Source organism: Hemitrygon akajei, chromosome 18 (genome assembly GCF_048418815.1).
Source record: "Hemitrygon akajei chromosome 18, sHemAka1.3, whole genome shotgun sequence".
Classification (NCBI taxonomy): domain Eukaryota; kingdom Metazoa; phylum Chordata; class Chondrichthyes; order Myliobatiformes; family Dasyatidae; genus Hemitrygon; species Hemitrygon akajei.
The window spans coordinates 77,110,776-77,133,728 of NC_133141.1; the positions used below are offsets into that span (position 1 = coordinate 77,110,776).

At 52.2% G+C, this 22,953-nt stretch overlaps 1 protein-coding gene across 1 annotated transcript in view; it reads right to left on the minus strand.

Annotated features, from left to right (window-relative positions):
* The window catches only part of LOC140741535 (peptidyl-prolyl cis-trans isomerase FKBP10-like), a 59,700-nt gene extending 37,164 nt beyond the window's left edge, over nt 1-22,536 (minus strand). The window contains 6 exon segments of the mRNA XM_073071837.1: nt 3,371-3,560; nt 7,844-7,989; nt 9,556-9,745; nt 11,075-11,220; nt 22,131-22,258; nt 22,261-22,536. Of these exon segments, the coding sequence (XP_072927938.1) occupies nt 3,371-3,560; nt 7,844-7,989; nt 9,556-9,745; nt 11,075-11,220; nt 22,131-22,258; nt 22,261-22,323 (863 nt within the window). The 5' untranslated portion in view covers nt 22,324-22,536.
* Between the last annotated feature and the right edge of the window lie 417 nt (nt 22,537-22,953).

The window sequence follows — 22,953 nt, forward strand, 5'->3', positions numbered from 1 at the left end:
ATTTTTTTGCAGAGTGGGGGAATTAAGGGTTATGGGGAAAAGGCAGGGAGGTGGAGATGAGTCCGTGGCCAGATCTCACTGGACGGCAGAGCCTGCCCCTGCCCCTGCCCCTAGTTCTTATCTCCGACCGGACGAATGGCCTTTTCTGCACCGGGGTCTTCTGGACCCCCTTGTCGAGATTCCTTTTCTCACGACGGAGTACACTACTGCGTGCTGCTGTCAGGGGGGTGTTGGGGAGTGCTTGTCAATGAATCGCGAAAGGCCGGTTAGCAGGCCAGGCAGAAGGCAAATGGGACGGTCGGCCTTCATCACCGGTGGGATTGAATTTAAGAGCCGGGAGGTTTCATCCTGCAACCGTACGGGGTGCCGGTGTTCCGGGTCTTTGGTTTGAGAATAAGGGGTAGGTCATTTAGGACAGAGTTAAGGGAAAAACTTCTTCTCCCAGAGAGTTGTGGGGGTCTGGAATGCACTGCCTCGGAAGGTAGTGGAGGCCAATTCTCTGGATGCTTTCAAGAAGGAGCTAGATAGGTATCTTATGGATAGGGGAATCAAGGGATATGGGGACAAGGCAGGAACCGGGTATTGATAGTAGATGATCAGCCATGATCTCAAAATGGCGGTGTAGGCTCGAAGGGCCGAATGGTCTACTTCTGCACCTATTGTCTATTGTCTGTTGTTCCGGGAGTACTGCATGCAGTTAAAAGATGACGGAAGGTGGTGAAAGACATAGATAGAGTGGGCAGCCACCACATTTCCCCCCCCCCCACCCACCTCCCCCCCCCCGGGGTGGCAAGAGCTGATCCCAGATGACGTCTGTTCAAGGTGAGTGGAGAAGGAAGGTCAGAGGGTGTTTTTCTTCCCCCTGCAGGGAGCGGTGAGTACGTGGGAACGAACTGCTGGGACAGCGGGCGCAGCCGCACACCAGCCGATCAGTGCAGGATGTGGAGACGGAGATAAGATGGCGCCCGACGGCGACTCCTTCGCTTTCCTCTCCGGAAACAGCTCCACTTCCACCTTTGATATCTCTGTTTCAGGGTTCTTTTGAAGACCCCGACCTGGAGTTACACGCTGATTTCTGTTCATTGCGGGAATGGGCCCCGCTCCCCGGGGTTTCGGGGACGGCAGAGGGCTCGGCCTGAGAGCCCGGGCTCGAATTCTGAAACCTGAGATCTCAGGGCTCTGGGGACGGGCCGATCGAGGGCCGGCGTCACGGCAGGGGACCCGTGCGTCGTCGGGGGAGCCGGAAAATCTTTCACTGTAAGCCCGGGGGACCCGAGATCTTCGCGATCTCCGGGCACGGAGCTCGTGAAAAGCGACGAAACGGGACTTTTAACATCGTGAAGCAGGGGGTTGCTGTTATGTCTCTCCGTTAGCTGGGGAAATGGGGTGGGGGGGGGCGGACACCTCCCTCTGCTTTATTAGGGAGACAGAGAGAGCCTCTGGGATGTCGAATGCCGGATGGAACGCAAAGGCTTCGGGGTGACTGCGAGTCTGTGTCTTGGGGACAAAATTGCTTATTTTTGCCGGGGGGGGGGGGGGAGAGGGGAATGTTGCTTGCCGCCGCTTACGTGCAGGAGGGGGGAGTTTGGGGTCCTAACAGTTTTCTCTGGGGCACTTCTCTGTTTGCGAAGAAAAAGAACTGGAGGATGTACGTTGTGTACATTTCTCTGACGTTAAACTGGACCTCTGAAACTTCGAAATGCGCACATTTCTATACATTTTTTTTTGTTACTTGTTTAGAGGTAATGCGGACAGGCCCAATGAGCTGGGCCAGCCAGCAAACCCACCGATTTAACTCAAGACTAATCGCGGGACAATTTACAATGGCGAATTGACCCACAGTCGGCACACCTTATCCGCGAGGGATTGGAAAAACACGCGGATGCTAAGTCCCTTATTTAACCTGTTTAAGTGTGGTGGACTTTAGGACCCAGCGGAACCCCGGACATTATTTAACCTGGCTCAGTCCTGTGGACTTTAGGACCCAGCGGAGCTCCGAATCCGCAGTGTTTCTGTTCACGAAAATAATCACGATCATGATTGAAAATAAAGTGGAAATAATAAAGCGATCGGAAAGAGGTGAAACGTCGTTGGAAAAGCATTAGGCTACAATCGGTCAATGATCGGAACAATTTTAAAGGATAACGTGAGAGAGGCCCTGCCCCGATGAAAGCTACAATTATTACTGAGCAACGTAGTGGTTTAATTATTGAAATACGTATGTTTCTTAAGTGTTTTATATGCATAGAAAGGTAAAATATATACTATATACTAAGACAAACGTTTGACTAACTGACGCTAAATAATACCGGATGTACCTGTTCCGACTTACTGAGTAAGAGAACTTCCGATTTTTTTCGATCCCAATCCGCGATAACCCACGCACATCCTCCCGTATACTTTAAATCATCTCTAGATTACTTATAATATCTAATGCAACGTAAATGCTATGTAAATAGTTGTTACACTGCATTGTTTAGGGAATAATGACAATGAAATAAAGTCTGCACGTGCTCGAACAACAAGTGCTGGAAGAGCACTACCGGGTTTTCTCGATTCGCGGTTGGTTGAATCCGCGCACGCGGAACTTGCAGATAAAGAGGGCCGACTGTACTAACCCGGTACGTCTTTGGACTGTGGGAGGGAACCAGGGCACCCAGAGGAAACCCACGCGGTCACACGGGAGGGAACGTACAAACCCCTCACAGAGGACGCGGGAATCGAACTCCCCAAGCCCTAGCAGTGTCGCGCTTTTCATAACCACCAAGACATCCCAGAGTTTTGCAGAACCGGTGTAACTTTTTCGTTTTTGGAAATGTGCTGCCGCGTAGGAAATCCGGCTGCCTCGTTCACGTCCCAGAGCAGCCAAAAAAACCGGGCTTCGTCAGCGACCCGGTCGAGGAAACGGCTGCCTTCCCCGCCCCCCCCCTCCGTTGAAGAGGCTACGCAGGCGCACGTGTCACGGTACGCCCACCGGAGAGAGCGGGGTGAGCCCGCGGTTTGGGCCCTCCGCTGCGACAATCCTCACGGGAGACTAAAGACAAGTTTGAAACGCGTCGTTTGCGACCGCGGCCAACGCAGTCCGAGGATGCGCCAACGGGGGGGGGGGCAGTCCGCCACACGCGTTGCCGCGCCTCCGGTGCTAGCGCGGCGCGCCCAGAATTCACTCTCCCTAACCCGTACTCCTTTGGAACGTGGGAGGGAACCAGGGCACCCGGGGGAAACCCTCGCGGTCACGGGGAGAGCGTACGAACTCGTCAGAGGCAACAGCAGGATCCCAACCTCCTGATCGCCGGCACCTCAGTCCGACTCCAACAGCGGACTCGTTCGCCTGAGCAGCCACCGCGAGCGGAGTGGAAGGAGGGCTCACCTCGAGTCAAAGAGGGTCCCGTCCAGGAGGCTGGCATTGTAGTGATAGCGAATGAAGTCTCCGGACTCGATCTTGCGGGCGCAGGGCTCGGGGATGACCTGGTTCTCCACCGAGATGCTGTCGTTCTGGTTGTGCAGGTCCAGCAGTAAGGTGTCGAACACCAGGCTGGCCTGAGGAGGGATCTCGTCACCTAACGGGCAGGCGAGAGAGAGAGAGAGAGAAAAGAAAATCAAAGACTCCTTGGAGGGAGAGCTGGCCTGCTTAACGAAACGAAAAGAGTGACAAAGGTCTGAACGGATAATCCTACAAAAACAGTGCATACGGTGTAGTAAAGTGACACCCCCCCCCCCCCCAATGACCACTGAGCACCTCTACATGAAATGCAATCACAGCAAACTATCATCCCACATCGGGACCCCCCCCCCACCACAACCACCCAGGACACGCTGTCTTCAGGAAGATGCAAGAGTTTCAGGACCCACAACACCAGGTTCAGGAACAGTTATTACCCCTCAACCGTCAAGGAGGAGGTACAGGAGCCTTAGGACCCACACCACCAGGTTCAGGAACAATTATTACCCCTCAGCCATCAGGAAGGAGGTACAGTAGCCTCAGGACCCACACCACCAGGTTCAGGGACAGTCATTACCCCTCAACCATCAGGAAGGAGGTACAGTAGCCTCAGGACCCACACCACCAGGTTCAGGGACAGTTATTACCCCTCAACCATCAGGAAGGAGGTACAGGAGCCTCAGGACCCACACCACCAGGTTCAGGGACAGTCATTACCCCTCAACCATCAGGAAGGAGGTACAGGAGCCTCAGGACCCACACCACCAGGTTCACGAACAGTTATTACCCCCTGAACCATCAGACTCTTGAACCAAATGGGGATAACTTCACTCAACTTCACTTGCCCCATCATTGAAATGTTTCCACCACCGACGGACCCATTGTCAAGGTCTCTTTATCTCATTCTCGATATTTATTGCTTATTTATTTATTTATTTATTTATTATTTCTTCTTCTTTTTGTAGTTGCAGCTGGTTTGTTGTCTTCTGCACTTCAGTTGAATATCCTAGTTGGGTGACATTTCTTTCGTTACTATTCTATAGATATATTGAGTATGCCCACAAGAAAATGAATCTCAGGGCCGTATATGGTGACATATATGTGCTTTGATAGACTTCTGTTCCCAATGCCTCATGGACTTCTAAACAGTTCTGGTCCCATGTCTATGATCCTCTGCTCAATTCTGGTCCCATGTCTTATGGACATCTGATCAATTCTGGTCCCATGTCTTATGGACATCTGCTCAATTCTGTTCCCGTGTCTCGTGGACATCTGGTCAACTCTGATCCCATGTCCCATGAGCTCTGATCAATTCTGGTCCTATGTCTATGATCTTCTGATCAATTCTGGTTCCATGACTTATGGACATCTGATCAATTCTATTCCCATGTCTTATGGACATCTGATCAATTCTGGTCCCATATCTTATGGACCTCTGATCAATTCTGGTCCCATGTCTTATGGACATCTGCTCAATTCTGTTCCCGTGTCTCGTGGACATCTGGTCAACTCTGATCCCATGTCCCATGAGCTCTGATCAATTCTGGTCCTATGTCTATGATCTTCTGATCAATTCTGGTTCCATGACTTATGGACATCTGATCAATTCTATTCCCATGTCTTATGGACATCTGATCAATTCTGGTCCTATGTCTATGATCCTCTGCTCAATTCTGGTCCCATGTCTTATGGACATCTGATCAATTCTGGTCCCATGTCTATGATCCTCTGCTCAATTCTGGTCCCATGTCTTATGGACATCTGATCAATTCTGGTCCTATGTCTTATGGACATCTGATCAATTCTGGTCCCATGTCTTATGGACATCTGATCAATTCTGGTCCCATATCTTATGGACCTCTGATCAATTCTGGTCCCATGTCTTATGGACATCTGATCAATTCTGGTCCCATGTCTTATGGACCTCTGATCAATTCTGGTCCCATATCTTATGGACCTCTGATCAATTCTGGTCCCATGTCTTATGGACATCTGCTCAATTCTGTTCCCGTGTCTCGTGGACATCTGGTCAACTCTGATCCCATGTCCCATGAGCTCTGATCAATTCTGGTCCTATGTCTATGATCTTCTGATCAATTCTGGTTCCATGACTTATGGACATCTGATCAATTCTATTCCCATGTCTTATGGACATCTGATCAATTCTGGTCCTATGTCTTATGGACATCTGATCAATTCTGGTCCCATGTCTATGATCCTCTGCTCAATTCTGGTCCCATGACTTATGGACATCTGATCAATTCTGGTCCCATGTCTTATGGACATCTGATCAATTCTGGTCCCGTGTCTATGATCCTCTGCTCAATTCTGGTCCCATGTCTTATGGACATCTGATCAATTCCGGTCCCATGTCTTATGGACCTCTGATCAATTCTGGTCCCATATCTTATGGACCTCTGATCAATTCTGGTCCCATGTCTTATGGACATCTGCTCAATTCTGTTCCCGTGTCTCGTGGACATCTGGTCAACTCTGATCCCATGTCCCATGAGCTCTGATCAATTCTGGTCCTATGTCTATGATCTTCTGATCAATTCTGGTTCCATGACTTATGGACATCTGATCAATTCTATTCCCATGTCTTATGGACATCTGATCAATTCTGGTCCTATGTCTTATGGACATCTGATCAATTCTGGTCCCATGTCTATGATCCTCTGCTCAATTCTGGTCCCATGACTTATGGACATCTGATCAATTCTGGTCCCATGTCTTATGGACATCTGATCAATTCTGGTCCCGTGTCTATGATCCTCTGCTCAATTCTGGTCCCATGTCTTATGGACTTACAGTCAATTCTGTTCCCGTGTCTCGTGGACATCTGATCAATTCTGGTCCCATGTCTTATGGACATCTGGTCAACTCTGATCCCATGTCCCATGAGCTCTGATCAATTCTAGTCCCATATCTTATGGACATCTGGTCAATTCTGGTCCCATGTCCCATGAATTTCTGGTCAATTCTGGTCCCATATCTTATGGACATCTGATCAATTCTATTCCCATGTCCCATGACCTCTCATCAATTCTGGTCCCATATCTTATGGACCTCTGATCAATTCTGGTCCCATGTCTTATGGACATCTGATCAATTCTGGTCCCATGTCTATGATCCTCTGCTCAATTCTAGTCCCATATCTTATGGACATCTGGTCAATTCTGGTCCCACGTCCCATGAATTTCTGGTCAATTGTGGTCCCATATCTTATGGACATCTGATCAATTCTATTCCCATGTCCCATGACCTCTGATCAATTCTGGTCCCATATCTTATGGACATCTGCTCAATTCTGGTCCCATGTCTTATGGACATCTGATCAATTCTGGTCCCATGTCTATGATCCTCTGCTCAATTCTGTTCCCATGTCTTATGGACATCTGATCAATTCTGGTCCCATGTCTTATGGACATCTGCTCAATTCTGGTCCCATGTCTATGATCCTCTGCTCAATTCTGGTCCCATGTCTTATGGACTTACAGTCAATTCTGTTCCCGTGTCTCGTGGACATCTGATCAATTCTGGTCCCATGTCTTATGGACTTACAGTCAATTCTGTTCCCGTGTCTCGTGGACATCTGGTCAACTCTGATCCCATGTCCCATGAGCTCTGATCAATTCTAGTCCCATATCTTATGGACATCTGATCAATTCTGGTCCCATGTCTTATGGACATCTGGTCAATTCTGGTCCCATGTCCCATGAATTTCTGGTCAATTGTGGTCCCATGTCTTATGGACATCTGATCAATTCTATTCCCATGTCTTATGGACATCTGATCAATTCTTGTCCCATGTCTTATGGACATCTGATCAATTCTGGTCCCATGTCTTATGGACATCTGATCAATTCTGGTCCTATGTCTTATGGACATCTGATCAATTCTAGTCCCATGTCTTATGGACATCTGATCAATTCTGGTCCTATATCTTATGGACATCTGATCAATTCTGGTCCCATGTCTTATGGCCATCTGATCAATTCTCTTCCCATGTCCCATGAGTTCTGATCAATTCTGGTCCCATGTCTTATGGACATCTGATCAATTCTCTTCCCATGTCCCATGAGTTCTGATCAATTCTAGTCCCAATATCTTATGGACATCTGATCAATTCTGGTCCCATGTCTTGTGGATATCTGGTCAATTCTGGTCCCATGAACTTCTGATCAATTCTGCTCCCATGTCCCATGAACTTCTGAACCCATGTCTTATGAACTTCTGATCAATTCTGCTCCCATGTCCCATGAACTTCTGAACCCATGTCTTATGGACTTCTGGTCAATTCTGGTCCCACGTCTTGTGGACTGCTGGTCTAATCTATCGTTCATGGTGCTGTGCCTCCCAGTGCTGTGGAGCTGGGTCGGTCGACGGGACTTGGCTTACCGTATCCGGTTTCCCCGTAGGCCAGGAATGGGGGGATGGTGATGACCCGTCTCTCTCCGACACACATCCCCAGGAGACCTTCCTCCATCCCCTTGATCAACCAGCCGATCCCCACGTATGTGTTGTACGTCTTCATGCGACTGTGGCTGGAGGAGGAGGAGTAGGGAGTGAGGGAGGTTTGAAGAGGGACTGCTGAGAGCAGAGACAGTACAGTTTCACCCGAACCAGAATCTGACACAAATTCAGTCCTGCTATTTCTATCCTCTTGCCACCACTTCCCTGTCTCTCCCCCTCCCACCCGCAGTCCCTCACACCCCCCGCCTTGTGTAATTTATCCAGCTTCCTATCAGGGAGCCACAGAAACATAGAAAACCAACAGCACAATACAGGCCCTTCAGCCCACAAAGCTGTGCCAAACATGTCCTTACCTACTGAGTTAAGTATTGTATGTAATTAGTTTTGCTACAATAAGTGTATGGGACATTGGAAAAAAATGTTGAATTTCCCCATGGGGATGAATAAAGTATCTATCTATCTACCTTGGAAATTACCTAGGGTTACCCGTAGCCCTCTATTTTTCTAATTCCATGTACCTGTCCAGGAGTCTCTTAAAAGACCCTATCGTATCCGCCTCCACCACCGTCGCCGGCAGCCCATTCCACGCACTCACCACTCTCTGTGTGGAAAAACTTACCCCTGACATCTCCCCTGTACCTACTTCCAAGCACCTTAAACCTGTGTCCTCTCATGTTAGCCATGTCAGCCCCTGGGGAAAAGCCTCTGACTATCCAAACGATCAATGCCTCTCATCATCTTCTACACCTCGATCAGGTCACCTCTCATCCTCCGTCGCTCCGAGGAGAAAAGGCCGAGTTCACTCAGCCTATTCTCATAAGGCACGCTCCCCAATCCAGGCAACATCCTCGTAAATCTCCTCTGCCCCCTTTCTATGGTTTCCACGTCCCTCCTGTAGTGAGGCGACCAGAACTGAGCACCGTACTAGAAGCAACACTATTACTGCTTGGGGCGTTCCGGAGTTCAGTGTACAGTTCTGATGACCTTTTGCGGGCAGCTAACAAAGTTTACTCCCTCTGAACGGCTGTTGCTGCCACCTGCCTCCCTTCTGGTGCCCAGGGTACAGACCCCTTCCAGACCCGCCGTCCGCGGCACCCCGGGAACCCGCGCACACCTGACGCGGAACGGGGCGACGGAGCCCGGCGTCCTGCGTCAGGAGTTTGCACGCGTTCCCCCCCCGCCCCCCAGCCCGTGACCGCGTGGGGTTCCTCCCGCAGGTGTACGGGTGAGGAGGTTGATCGGTCATTGTGACTTCCGCCGTGATTAGACTAGGTGCGGGCTGTTCCGCGCTCTACCCCCATAACAATGCAAATAACGCAACCCGGCACAGGCTAGATGGGCTGAGTGGCCGTCGCCCTGCCTTCAGCAATCTGCCCCGGTGATGCTAATTCAGGGTTGGACGTAGGTGAGACGTTGCTGGCTGGGGGCGGCGCGGTGCTTACGGGCGGGAGAGACTCACTGCGATCCCCAGCTTCTTGCGTTGCGGGTTTCTGCCGCGCCCCCCCCCCTTCCCCCCTTACGCGGGCTAGAGACAGAGAGATTGTCACTCCTGGGGGCGGGGGTGGGGGTGAGGGGAATCGACGCCCCACGCCGCACGCGGGAGAGCGCCACGCGCCGCGGCCCGACCCCCGCTCCACCTGGAATCGAAGAGCGTCCCGTTGAGCAGGGTACCGTTGTAGTGGTAGCGGACGTAGTCGCTGTTCCGCACCGTGCGGTTGCAGGCGGCCGGCCGGTAGGTCGTCTTCGTCCGCACCTTGTCGTTCGCGTTCCAGATGTCGTGGAGGACGACATCGAAGTACAGCGTGGAGTCCGGAGGGATGACTTTCTCTGTGGGGGGGGGGGGCAGGATTGACAGTGTAACCAAACGGCTCGCACCTCCTCCCCCTCCCCCTCCCCAGACACAGTTATACCGGCCGCCACCCCCACACAGTTACACGCGCATAAAATAATGGACCAGACGGGCCATGGTCCAGAAACATCTGGATCAGTCAGGGCATGGACCTGGCACATCTGGATCAGTCAGGGCACGGACTATAAACATCTGGATCAGTCAGGGCACGGACTATAAACATCTGGATCAGTCAGGCCATGGTCCAGAAACATCTGGATCAGTCAGGGCACGGACTATAAACATCTGGATCAGTCAGGGCACGGACTATAAACATCTGGATCAGACAGGACACAAACTATAAACATATGGACCAGGCAGGACACAAACTATAAACATCTGGACCAGACAGGGCACGGACTATAAACATCTGGATCAGTCAGGGCACGGACTATAAACATCTGGATCAGACAGGACACAAACTATAAACATATGGACCAGGCAGGACACAAATTATAAACATCTGGATCAGACAGGACACAAACTATAAACATCTGGATCAGACAGGGCACGTACTATAAACATCTGGATCAGACAGGGCACGGACTATAAACATCTGGATCAGACAGGGCACGTACCTAGCACATCTGGATCAGACAGGACACATACCAGGGAACATCAGGATCAGATGGGGGCACAGACTATGAACATCTGGACCAGTCAGGGCACAGACCTGGCACATCTGGATCAGACAGTTTAGGACCTGGCACATCTGGATCAGACAGTTCAGGACCTGGCACATCTGGACCAGACAGTTCAGGACCTGGCACATCTGGACCAGACAGGCCAGGGTGCAGAAACATCTGGATCAGTCAGGGCACCGACCTAGCACATCTGTATCAGACAGGACACATACCAGGGAACATCAGGATCAGATGGGGCATGGACCAGAAACATCTGGATCAGTCAGGGCACAGACCTGGCACATCTGGATCAGACAGGACACAGACCTAGCACATCTGGATCAGACAGGTTAGAACCTGACACATCTGGATCAGGCAGGACACAGACCAGGGAACATCTGGATCAGACAGCACATGGACCAGAAACATCTGGATCAGACAGCACATGGACCAGAAACATCTGGATCAGACAGGACACAGACCAGGGAACATCTGGATCAGGCAGGGCACGGGCCAGAAACATCTGGATCAGACAGCACATGGACCAGAAACATCTGGATTAGTCAGTGAGCAGCTGGGTCAGTCAGGGCGCCCCACTGCAGACGGAAGAGAAAGTGGGGTGGGGAGAGGGTACAGCTGCCTTACCAACTCCTTGGCTGCCGTAACCGAGGTGAGGAGGGATGACGATCCGACGCCTCTCGTTCACGCACATTCCCAGGAGGGCCTTGTCCATCCCCGGGATCAGCCTCCCCTTTCCCACCAGCACATTGAAGGTGCTTTTCCGGTCATAGCTGAGGAAAGGAAACACAGGGTTCAAATGAAAATTCCCCGCCAGCGTGCACCTCCGCCCACCCCACTCAAGAAGATTATTAGGAGAGACAGACTACCAGTGGCTTACTGGCGCCTTAAAATCCAATCACGTGTGGCGTAGCCACGAGGCCCAGCGGACAGGGGAAGGGGCAAAGGCGGGGGGAGTTTGCTCTCCATATCGTACTGCCCTGGCCTGCACCGGACCGCGAGGGGGCACCGTCCATGCCTGACCAGTAGCGGAGGGGGTGCCAACACCAGCACTCCCGCCATTGGGTGCAGCGTACAGCACCCCCCCCCCCCCCGAGCGAAGGATTTCTACCTGGAACACTGGACGGTTAAAACAAGCGGAGCTGCGGGCGTGACGCTTCACAGAGCGCGGTGGCCCTGGGTTCCGTTCCCGTCACTGTCTGTAAGGAGTTGGCACGTCCTCCCGGCGACCGCGCGTACGGGTTAGCAGATTAATCAAACGCATCGGGTGGAGCGCGGCCTCGTCGGGCCAGAACGACCTCCTGACACCGTGCTCACTCTCTCTAACGACGACGTATAATTATATCAGTAGTCGGTTTTTTTTTCTCCTGCTAGTTTGGAGGCCGGTGGGAAGACGTTTAACCCTTCTATCAATGTTCTGGACGGGAGTATCAAGTGTAATATACCCAAGTTTGCTCACGATTACAAAGCTCTGGGGTGGGGTGGGGAGTGCAAGGACTTTGGGGAGTAATAAATAGGCCAAGTGAGCCGACAGTGGAGGTGGCTTATCCATCTTGGAGCTCAAAGAGCTGATTCTGCGATCCGCGGACACGCGCAAAATGCGGGAGGAACTCAGCAGGCCAGGCAGCTTCTGCGGAAGAGATGTGTCCCCCTCCCCCCCCCCCCCCCCCCGTGGAAACAGTCGGCGCGGCTCGGATTTCCAGCATCTGCAGGTTTCATCTCGTCCACAACCTGCGGACTCAGTTTCCGAGTCTTGCGTTCCCAGAATTATCTCAAGCTGGTAAAACCTGAGGTGTGGGGCGTAGCCGAGCACGCTCGTTTCTCAATTGCAAGGAACTTTCGGGCTATTCTGGAGGTGTTTAGTATCGTGGCTTTCCAAAGATTTACATCCATATCACTGAGTGGACCTCACTGTTCAATGCCATTGTGTAGTGACTTTGGGGTGATAGCAGTTGTAGATATTACTACTGGGACAATGTATACCCTTTTCATATTCCATCGTCTTTCAATTTCCTCTTTTCCTTCAGCAGATTTCTGGTGTTCATTTACTGATTTCTGTAAGTTGAGTGTGTTTGGAATGGCTATATCTATTCAGTAACCCGTTTATCCTATATTACTGTATCTGAATGGTTATTATCGAATTGAATTCACTTTATTTCTTACACCTAAAAATCTTTACATTACGCCTCCATCTAAATATGCAGTCACAGTAATTCATAATAATTTACAAATAATAGAACAGTCAATGTCATGTGGAGTACACTCAAATCAGCGTGAGTTCATCAGTCTGGTGGAAGAAGCTGTCCCGGAGCCTGTTGGTCCTGGCTTTTATGCTGCGGTACCGTTCCCCGGATGGTAGCAGCTGGAACAGTTTGTGGTCGGGGTGACGCGGGTCCCCCAATGATCCTTCGGGCCCTTTTCACACACCTTGTCTCTGTAAATGTCCTGAATAGTGGGAAGTTCCAGATGCGCTGGGCTGTCCGCACCACTCTCTGCAGAGTCCTGCGATTGAGGGAGGTTCAGTTCCCGTACCGGGCGGTGATGCAGCCAGTCAGGATGCTCTCAACTGTGCCCCTGTAGAAAGTCCTTAGGATTTGGGGGCCCATACCAAACTTCTTGTACCCTCTTCCTTATGGTTGTGGAGGGGGGGGGGTAATAACTGTTCCTGAACCTGGTGGTGTGGGTCCTGAGGCTCCTGTACCTCCTTCCTGATGGTTGAGGGGTAATAACTGTTACTGAACCTGGTGGTGTGGGTCCTGAGGCTCCTGTACCTCCTTCCTGATGGTTGAGGGGTAATAACTGTTACTGAACCTGGTGGTGTGGGACCTGAGGCTCCTGTACCTCCTTTCTGATGGTTGAGGGGTAATAACTGTTCATGAACCTGGTGGTGTGGGACCTGAGGCTCCCGTACCTCCTTCCTGATGGTTGAGGGGCAATAACTGTTCCTGAACCTGGTGGTGTGGGACCTGAGGCTCCTGTACCTGCTTCCTGATGGTTGAGGGGTAATAACTGCTCCTGAACCTGGTGTTGTGGGTCCTGAGGCTCCTGTACCTCCTTCCTGATGGTTGAGGGGCAATAACTGTTCCTGAACCTGGTGGTGTGGGTCCCGAGGCTCCTGTACCTCCTTCCTGATGGTTGAGGGGTAATAACTGCTCCTGAACCTGGTGGTGTGGGTCCTGAGGCTCCTGTACCTCCTTCCTGATGGTTATGGGGTAAATAACTGTTACTGAACCTGGTGGTGTGGGTCCTGAGGCTCCTGTACCTCCTTCCTGATGGTTGAGGGGTAATAACTGTTACTGAACCTGGTGGTGTGGGACCTGAGGCTCCTGTACCTCCTTTCTGATGGTTGAGGGGTAATAACTGTTCATGAACCTGGTGGTGTGGGACCTGAGGCTCCCGTACCTCCTTCCTGATGGTTGAGGGGTAATAACTGCTCCTGAACCTGGTGTTGTGGGTCCTGAGGCTCCTGTACCTCCTTCCTGATGGTTGAGGGGCAATAACTGTTCCTGAACCTGGTGGTGTGGGTCCCGAGGCTCCTGTACCTCCTTCCTGATGGTTGAGGGGTAATAACTGCTCCTGAACCTGGTGGTGTGGGTCCTGAGGCTCCTGTACCTCCTTCCTGATGGTTGAGGGGTAATAACTGTCCCTGAACCTGGTGGTGTGGGTCCTGAGGCTCCCGTACCTCCTTCCTGATGGCTGAGGGGCAATAACTGTTCCTGAACCTGGTGGTGTGGGACCTGAAGCTCCCGTACCTCCTTCCTGATGGTTGAGGGGCAATAACTGTTCCTGAACCTGGTGGTGTGGGACCTGAGGCTCCCGTACCTCCTTCCTGATGGTTGAGGGGTAATAACTGTTCCTGAACCTGGTGGTGTGGGACCTGAGGCTCCTGTACCTCCTTCCTGATGGTTGATGGGTAATAACTGTTCCTGAATCTGGTGGTGTGGGTCCTGAGGCTCCTGTACCTCCTTCCTGATGGCAGCAGGGAGAAGAGGGCATGGGGTCTGCGTGGTGGGGTCTCAGTTGATGGACGCTGCTTTCCAGCGTCAGCACTCCACATGGATGCGCCCGATGCTGGGAGGCCTTTGACAATTGGCTTACTTTGACTTTGGTGTCGATGGCCTTGTAGTGATGTTTAATCGCTTGACAAAGTGTCAAGTAGAAGAGATTGCCCTGTCAGTTTCCAAAGCAAATCTCTGAAGTAGCCTCCCGCTATGAAGTGGCAGCTGCCCTGTGAACATTTCTATCCGGTTACCATGGGGGAGGGGAATACGGTTCAGCTGCGATACGTTTTCCAAACACAAACCGGAGAAAATCTGCAGACGCTGGAAATCCAGAGTCAACAAAATAGAGAGAGTACAGAGGAGATTTACTAGAACGTTACCTGGGTTTCAGCACCTCAGTTACAGGGAAAGGTTGAACAAGTTAGGTCTTTGTTCTTTGGAGTGTAGAAGGTTGAGGGGGGACTTGATAGAGGTATTTAAAATTATGAGGGGGATAGATCGAGTTGATGTGGATAGGCTTTTTCCATTGAGAGTAGGGGGAGATTCAAACAAGAGGACATGAGTTGAGAGTTGAGTAGCAAAAGGGGTAACACGAGGGGGAATTTCTTTACACAGACAGTGGTAGCTGTGTGGAACGAGCTTCCAGTAGAAGTGGTAGAGGCAGGTTCGATATTGTCATTTAAAGTAAAATTGGATAGGTATATGGACAGGAAAGGGGTTATGGGTTGAGTGCGGGTCGGTGGGACTAGGTGAGAGTGAACGTTCAGCACGGACTAGAAGGGCCGAGATGGCCTTTTTCCGTTATATGGTTATAACGCACACACAATGCTGGAGGAAGTGTGTGTGTGTGTGTGTGTGTGTGTGTGTGTGTGTGTGTGTGTGTGTGTGTGTGTGTGTGTGTGTGTGTGTGTGTGTGTGTGTGTGTGTGTGTGTGTGTGTGTGTGTGTGTGTGTGGTGTGTGTGTGTGTGTGTAAAAATAAAGTTTTTCTGACGTATCGGGCCCGAGACCCTTCAGCAGGAATGGAGTGGAAAAAAAGCTGAGGAGTAGATTTAAAAGGTGGGGGGGGGGGGGGGGGAGAGGACAGTGGGAAACGCGAGGCGACAGGTGAAATCTGCAGGGGGAGGGATGAAGCAAAGAGCTGGGAAGTTGATTGGGTGAACGAGACACAAGGCTGGAGAAAGGGGAATCTGATAGGACAGGACAGAAGACCATGGGAGAAAGAACAGGGAGCAGGAGCCCTGGAGGAAAGCGATTGGAAGGCAAGGAGCAAACAGGAGGAAATCTGCAGACGCTGGAAATTCAAACAACACAGAAAAAAATGCTGGTGGAACACAGCAGGCCAGGCAGCATCTATACCAGTGGTCCCAACCTTTTTTGGCCATGCCCCACCTAATCACCTCTAAAATCCTGATGCCCCCTGTGGTGATATATAATTCTTATTATTCAAAAAGTCAACTCCTATTCACCTGGAGGAAGCCTAAAAGACCATTAACTTGGTTTAAACAAGCCTCCAAAGAACATGGCATTCATGAAAGAGAAAAATAAAAGAACCAAAGGACTGTTAAAGTTCTGAGGAAGAAATTACTAAGAAATTGTAAAAAAAAAAGAACATTAAGTGATATTAAAATAATAATAATAAATAAAACAATGCCGATTCGTTTCTACAGCATACAAAGACAGATACACCGTTTTAAAAGAGATGACGCAATGTACACACCTTCACACCACCAAGAACCGAAAGCGACTGCAAAAAGCAGCATTGGCGCGACCTCGTACGAGTTTCTTACGCGTTTGGACTTGTTCATTCGTTCCTTCCTACATCAGTCAATTCATTAATTTAATTATGAAAGCCATTTGATGGTTGTAATGATGGTGATACACTATATATACAGTACATACGCAATTACACATGTACATACACACAAGTATTTTTATGTATGCATACTGTATATACACATATGTATTAACTCGCACACACACTCATACTCACACAGACTTACTAGAAAAAATTCACTGTTAATAACTCATTCTCGAATTGCCCCCCTTAAAAATCAAATTACCCCCCTGTGGGGGCGTTCGCCCCACATTGGGAACCACTGGTCTATAGGGAGAAGCGCTGTCGGCGCTTCCAGCTGAGACACTTCGCAGGTCGACAGCGCTTCTCCCTATAGACGCTGCCTGGCCTGCTGCGTCCCACCAGCATTTTGTGTGTGTTGTTGTTTTAAATGTTGGGACCACTCTCCTGAATCCTCCTCACACTCCCGGTCAGCAGGGGGCGGTATTGAACCTGTTTTAGATGTTGGGACCACTCTCCTGAATCCTCCTCACACTCCGGGTCAGCAGGGGGGTGGTATTGAACCTGTTTTAGATGTTGGGACCACTCTCCTGAATCCTCCCGGTCAGCAGGGGGTGGTATTGAACCTGTTTTAGATGTTAGGACCACTCTCCTGAATCCTCCTCACACTCCGGGTCAGCAGGGGGTGGTATTGAACCTGTTTTGGGATGTTAGGACCACTCTCCTGAATCCTCCCGGTCAGCAGGGGGCGGTATTGAACCTGTTTTAGATGTTAGGACCACTCTCCTGAATCCTCCCGGTCAGCAGGGGGTGGTATTGAACCTGTTTTAGATGTTAGGACCACTCTCCTGAATCCTCCCGGTCAGCAGGGGGTGGTATTGAACCTGTTTTAGATGTTGGGACCACTCTCCTGAATCCTCCCGGTCAGCAGGGGGCGGTATTGAACCTGTTTTAGATGTTGGGACCACTCTCCTGAATCCTCCCGGTCAGCAGGGGGTGATATTGAACCTGTTTTAGATGTTGGGGACCACTCTCCTGAATCCTCCTCACACTCCTGGTCAGCAGGGGGCGGTATTGAACCCGTTTTAGATGTTGGGACCACTCTCCTGAATCCTCCCGGTCAGCAGGGGGCGGTATTGAACCTGTTTTAGATGTTGGGACCACTCTCCTGAATCCTCCCGGTCAGCAGGGGGCGGTATTGAACCTGTTTTTAGATGTTGGGACCACTCTCCTGAATCCTCCCGGTCAGCAGAGGGCGGTATTGAACCTGTTTTTAGATGTTGGGACCACTCTCCTGAATCCTCCTCACACTCCCGGTCAGCAGGGGGCGGTATTGAACCGGTATTGAACCTGTTTTAGATGTTGGGACACTCTCCTGAATCCTCCTCACACTCCCGGTCAGCAGGGGGCGGTATTGAACCTGTTTTAGATGTTGGGACCACTCTCCTGAATCCTCCAGGTCAGCAGGGGGCGGTATTGAACCTGTTTTGAGTCCTGACGAAGGTCTCGGCCGGAAACGTTGACAGCGCTTCTCCCTATAGATGCTGCCTGGCCTGCTTTGTTCCACCAGCATTTTGTGGAAGGCAAGGAGATAAGGTGAGGGAGGGAAAAGGGGATGGGGAATGGTGAAGGGATTGAGGGAGGGGTGGGCATTACCAGAAGTTTGATAAATTAATGTTCATACCATCAGGCTGGAGGCTACCCAGATGGTTTTAGATTAGTCAGGGGTGTCAAAGGTTACGGGAGAAACCAGGAGAATGGGGTTGAGAGGGATGATAATCAGCCATGTTGGAATGGCAGGCCAGAAGCAATGGGGCCGAATGGCCTAATTTCTGCTCTTCTGTCTCATGGTCTTACGTAATTTGGCTGGTTATTTTTTGAATTGACCGGTGGCTACACCCATCCCATCACCACTGAATTTCAAAATGATCATTTTTCTTTTTAAAAATGGGAGAGTTTGCATGAAGTCAGATCTCCGTAAGTCAGGGCATTTTCAACACAGGGATCCCCTGCACCACGTGCACAGGACTGGTCATGTGCCTTCTCTGGCACCCGGGACTCTGAGCCCGGAAGGTGGACAGAAAATCGGATTCAGCGGCGTGGGATGAGGGAATACCGGGATCACAGGGGAGAAGGTTGGCCTCTGGGACCCTCAGAGGAACGAGGTCTACTCCACCCGAGGGAGGAACCTCAACAACCACCTTGCACTCAGAGAGACCAAGGAACTGGCTGTGGACTCCAGGAGGGGAAGACAAGGGAACACACACCAGTCTGCCTCGAGGGACCAGCGGTGGAAAGGGACAAGCAGTTCCAAGCTCCTGGCTGTCAACATCCACAGGACGCTCGAAGATGCCTCGCAGGTCGACTCGGTGGTTAAGAAGGCGTACGGTGTATTGGCCTTCATCAATCATGGGATTGAGTTTAGGAGCCGAGAGGTAATGTTGCAGCTATATAGGACCCTGGTCAGACCCCACTCGGAGTACTGTGCTCAGTTCTGGTCGCCTCACTACAGGAAGGATGTGGAAACCATAGAAAGGGTGCAGAGGAGATTTACAAGGATGTTGCCTGGATTGGGGAGTGGGGGAGTCTAGGACCAGAGGACACAGATAGAGTGGACGTGGAGAGGATGTTTCCTATAGTGGGGGGAGTCTAGGACCAGAGGACACAGATAGAGTGGATGTGGAGAGGATGTTTCCTATAGTGGGGGAGTCTAGGACCTGAGGGCACAGACAGAGTGGATGTGGAGAGGATGTTTCTTATAGTGGGGGAGTCTAGGACCAGAGGACACAGATAGAGTGGATGTGGAGAGGATGTTTCCTATAGAGAGGGAGTCTAGGATCAGAGGGCACAGATAGAGAGGGATGTGGAGAGGATGTTTCCTATAGTGAGGGAGGTCTAGGACCAGAGGGCACAGATAGAGTGGATGTGGAGAGGATGTTTCCTATAGTGGGGGAATCTAGGACCAGAGGCCACAGATAGAGTGAATGTTTCTATAGTGGGGGAGTCTAGGACCAGAGGGCACAGATAGAGTGGATGTGGAGAGGATGTTTCCTATAGTGGGGGAGTCTAGGACCAGAGGGCACAGATAGAGTGGATGTGGAGAGGATGTTTCCTATAGTGAGGGAGTCTAGGACCAGAGGGCACAGATAGAGTGGATGTGGAGAGGATGTTTCTTATAGTGGGGGAGTCTAGGACCAGAGGACACAGATAGAGTGGATGTGGAGAGGATGTTTCTTATAGTGGGGGAGTCTAGGACCAGAGGACACAGATAGAGTGGATGTGGAGAGGATGTTTCCTATAGTGGGGGAGTCTAGGACCAGAGGGCACAGATAGAGTGGATGTTTCTTATAGTGGGGGAGTCTAGGACCAGAGGACACAGATAGAGTGGATGTGGAGAGGATGTTTCCTATAGTGGGGGAGTCTAGGACCAGAGGGCACAGATAGAGTGGATGTGGAGAGGATGTTTCCTATAGTGGGGGAGTCTAGGACCAGAGGGCACAGACAGAGTGGATGTGGAGAGGATGTTTCCTATAATGGGGAGTCTAGGACCAGAGGACACAGATAGAGTGGATGTGGAGAGGATGTTTCCTATAGTGGGGGAGTCTAGGACCAGAGGACACAGATAGAGTGGATGTGGAGAGGATGTTTCCTATAGTGGGGGAGTCTAGGACCAGAGGGCACAGACAGAGTGGATGTGGAGAGGATGTTTCCTATGTGGGGGAGTCTAGGACCAGAGGACACTGATAGAGTGGATGTGGAGAGGATGTTTCCTATAGTGGGGGAGTCTAGGACCAGAGGGCACAGATAGAGTGGATGTGGAGAGGATGTTTCCTATAATGGGGGAGTCTAGGACCAGAGGACACAGATAGAGTGGATGTGGAGAGGATGTTTCCTATAGTGGGGGAGTCTAGGACCAGAGGACACAGATAGAGTGGATGTGGAGAGGATGTTTCCTATAGTGGGGGAGTCTAGGACCAGAGGGCACAGACAGAGTGGATGTGGAGAGGATGTTTCCTATAGTGGGGGAGTCTAGGACCAGAGGACACAGATAGAGTGGATGTGGAGAGGATGTTTCCTATAGTGGGGGAGTCTAGGACCAGAGGACACAGATAGAGTGGATGTGGAGAGGATGTTTCCTATGGTACAGAGGGATATCCTATGTTTTAGGATCCAATGGAATGTGGAATATGAGTTGAAGTTCAACATGATTGGGGGGAGGGTTTTGGCACCGATAGAATAGTGGGGGGTTAATACATCCCCCGGCGGGGGGGGGGGGGTCTAGAACCAGGTCTGTTAGCCTCGGGGCTCAGGTTGGAGATAGAATTGAGAATCATTTTCTTCACCGGGAGCAGCCAAGGAGACACGAAACCGGAGAAGATTCACGGTCGCGTAGCAACGTGGTGCCACGGCGCGGCCAGTTCGAGGGGCCGAAAGGCCGGCTAACTGTTACTACATCTGTTTATCGCACTCTGGGGAGCCGACACGGAACGGGGCTGTCCCGGGGCTGGGGAGACCACCCCCACCCTCACCCGCGCTACGTTCGGAGAAGTTAACGGGCAGAGGGGAGTGTGGATTCACTGCGTGAATCTGGGCCAGCGAGTTCCTTGAGGAAGCAGCGGGCCGGCCGAGATATCATCCCGCACCGGCAGCGCCTCCCGCTGATGTGGCAGCGGTCGGGCGATCGGGCACGGGAATATCTGGAGTACTGGGGCGGAAATCTGGAGAGCAGGGACAGGAGGAGGGGAGGGGAGGGGAGGGAGAGGAGGGTAGATAAGGGGAGGGGACGAGGGGAGGGAGAGGGACAGGAAGTGGGAGGGAAGGAAAGGGGGCAGAGGAGGTAGGGGACGGAGGAGGCAGGGAAGGGAGAGGCTAGAGTACGGGAGGGGAGAGGGTGGGTGTGGGAGTGAGGGTGGGGGAGGGGGAGAGGGCGAGGGGATGGGAGGGGGGAGGGAGAAGGGGAAAAGAGAGGAGGAGAGGGGATGGAGAGAGGAGGGAGGGGGATGGAGAGAGGAGGGAGGGGATGGAGAGAGGAGGGAGGGATGGAGAGAGGAGGGAGGGAATGGAATGAGGAGCGAGAGGGATGGAGAGAGGAGGGAGAGGGGAGAGGGGGTAGGGGGTAGGGAGGGGGAATAGAAGAGAGGAGGAGAGTGAGGATAGGAGAGGAGGGGAGGGAGAGGGAGGAGAGCAGGGGAGGGAGAGAGGGGGACAGGGATGGGGAGGGAGAGGGGGACAGGGATGGGGAGGGAGAGGGGACAGGGAGGGGGGGAGGACAGGGATGGGGAGGGAGAGGGGACAGGGAGGGGGGGACAGGGATGGGGAGGGAGAGGGGACAGGGAGGGGAGGGGAGGGGTACTTAAATTTTGCAGTTTCATTCATGTCGACAATCCCGCAGAACTGGCGAGCGACCGGGGGTCGCCAATCCCGAGGTTCGACCAAAACGCGACCCATTCGGGTTAACAGCGGCGACCCCCTGACAAACACCTCCCGGAAAGATGGGAATCTGCTGCGGGAACTCACCGGGTCGAGCAGAATCTGTGGGACCTGGGGATGTGTGTGGGGGGGGGGGGAAGAGAAGGTACAGTCGACGCTCGGGACCACCCCCTAACTCACACACCCACACAGATGTTGCTCGACCCGGTGAACATAGACGAAACGCACCCCGGAGACATGCTACAGCCGGACGCCGATCATCGCGATTTAGGAAGATCCCGCTATGGGGTCCCAACCCGGAAGCACTGAGGCCCCCATATAGCAATTTCAAAGGTTGGGAGGCCCTCGCTGCGCTACAGTGCCCCAGGCTGGCTCAGACCCGGGAAGGACCGCGGATGCTGGAGTCCGTGGCCAGTTCGATTCCCATACCCTCCCTCCGCCGCCACCCGTTCTCACCTGGAGTCGAACTGGTCTCCGTTCGCAAAGGTGCCGTTGTAATGGTAGCGGATGAAATCTCCGGTCTGCACCTCCCGGGTGCACTGGGCGGGGATGAAGTATCTGTCAACTAGGACATCGGGTGAGGGGGTCCCGGCTCGCAGAGGACCGCGGCCAGAAGCAAACACACGCAGAGCAGACACAGCGGAGACATGGCGGAGGGAAAAGACACACCAGACTAACGGGGGCTGAATCCGGGGGTGGGTTTACAATCTTTCCCGTGGGGGGGGTGTGAATAAAAAAAAACCCGGTTACAAAGTTGCGGCGAGAGACCGTGAAGGGGGTGGGGGGGGTAAGTTTCAGTGACCTTCAGCGCCGCTTCTCCTCCGTGGCGAGTCTAACTGCCCACCCCCGCCCCTCCCGACTCTTTCCTCAGGAATGTTGTAAACGTGTAGGCGGTCTTTCCCACAGGATGTAGTCGGCCGGGGAGCGCGGCTCCGCCTTTCCCGTATCAGACCCCCCCACCGCCACCGCCCCCGAAAGCCGGGACTCTACCGGTCCGGCCCGCAGCCGCCCCCACCCCCACCCCGGGCCGGCGCCTGCTTTGTCAAATTTGCCGATGGCGATCGGGGGAAACAGCTCGGCTGGCGAGAGACTGTGAGATCAAAGGGTATCAGGACCTCTTCAGATCGGGGGGGGGGGAGGAGGGAGGGAGGGAGCGGACTGGGCGAAGATCCACACTCGGGTCCTAGCGCCCGCCTGATGCCTCTCATTTGCCTGGGCATGTTGTAAACCAGTCAGCGGGCAAACAGATTCCGCAGATGCTGGGGGCGTGGGGGATCGA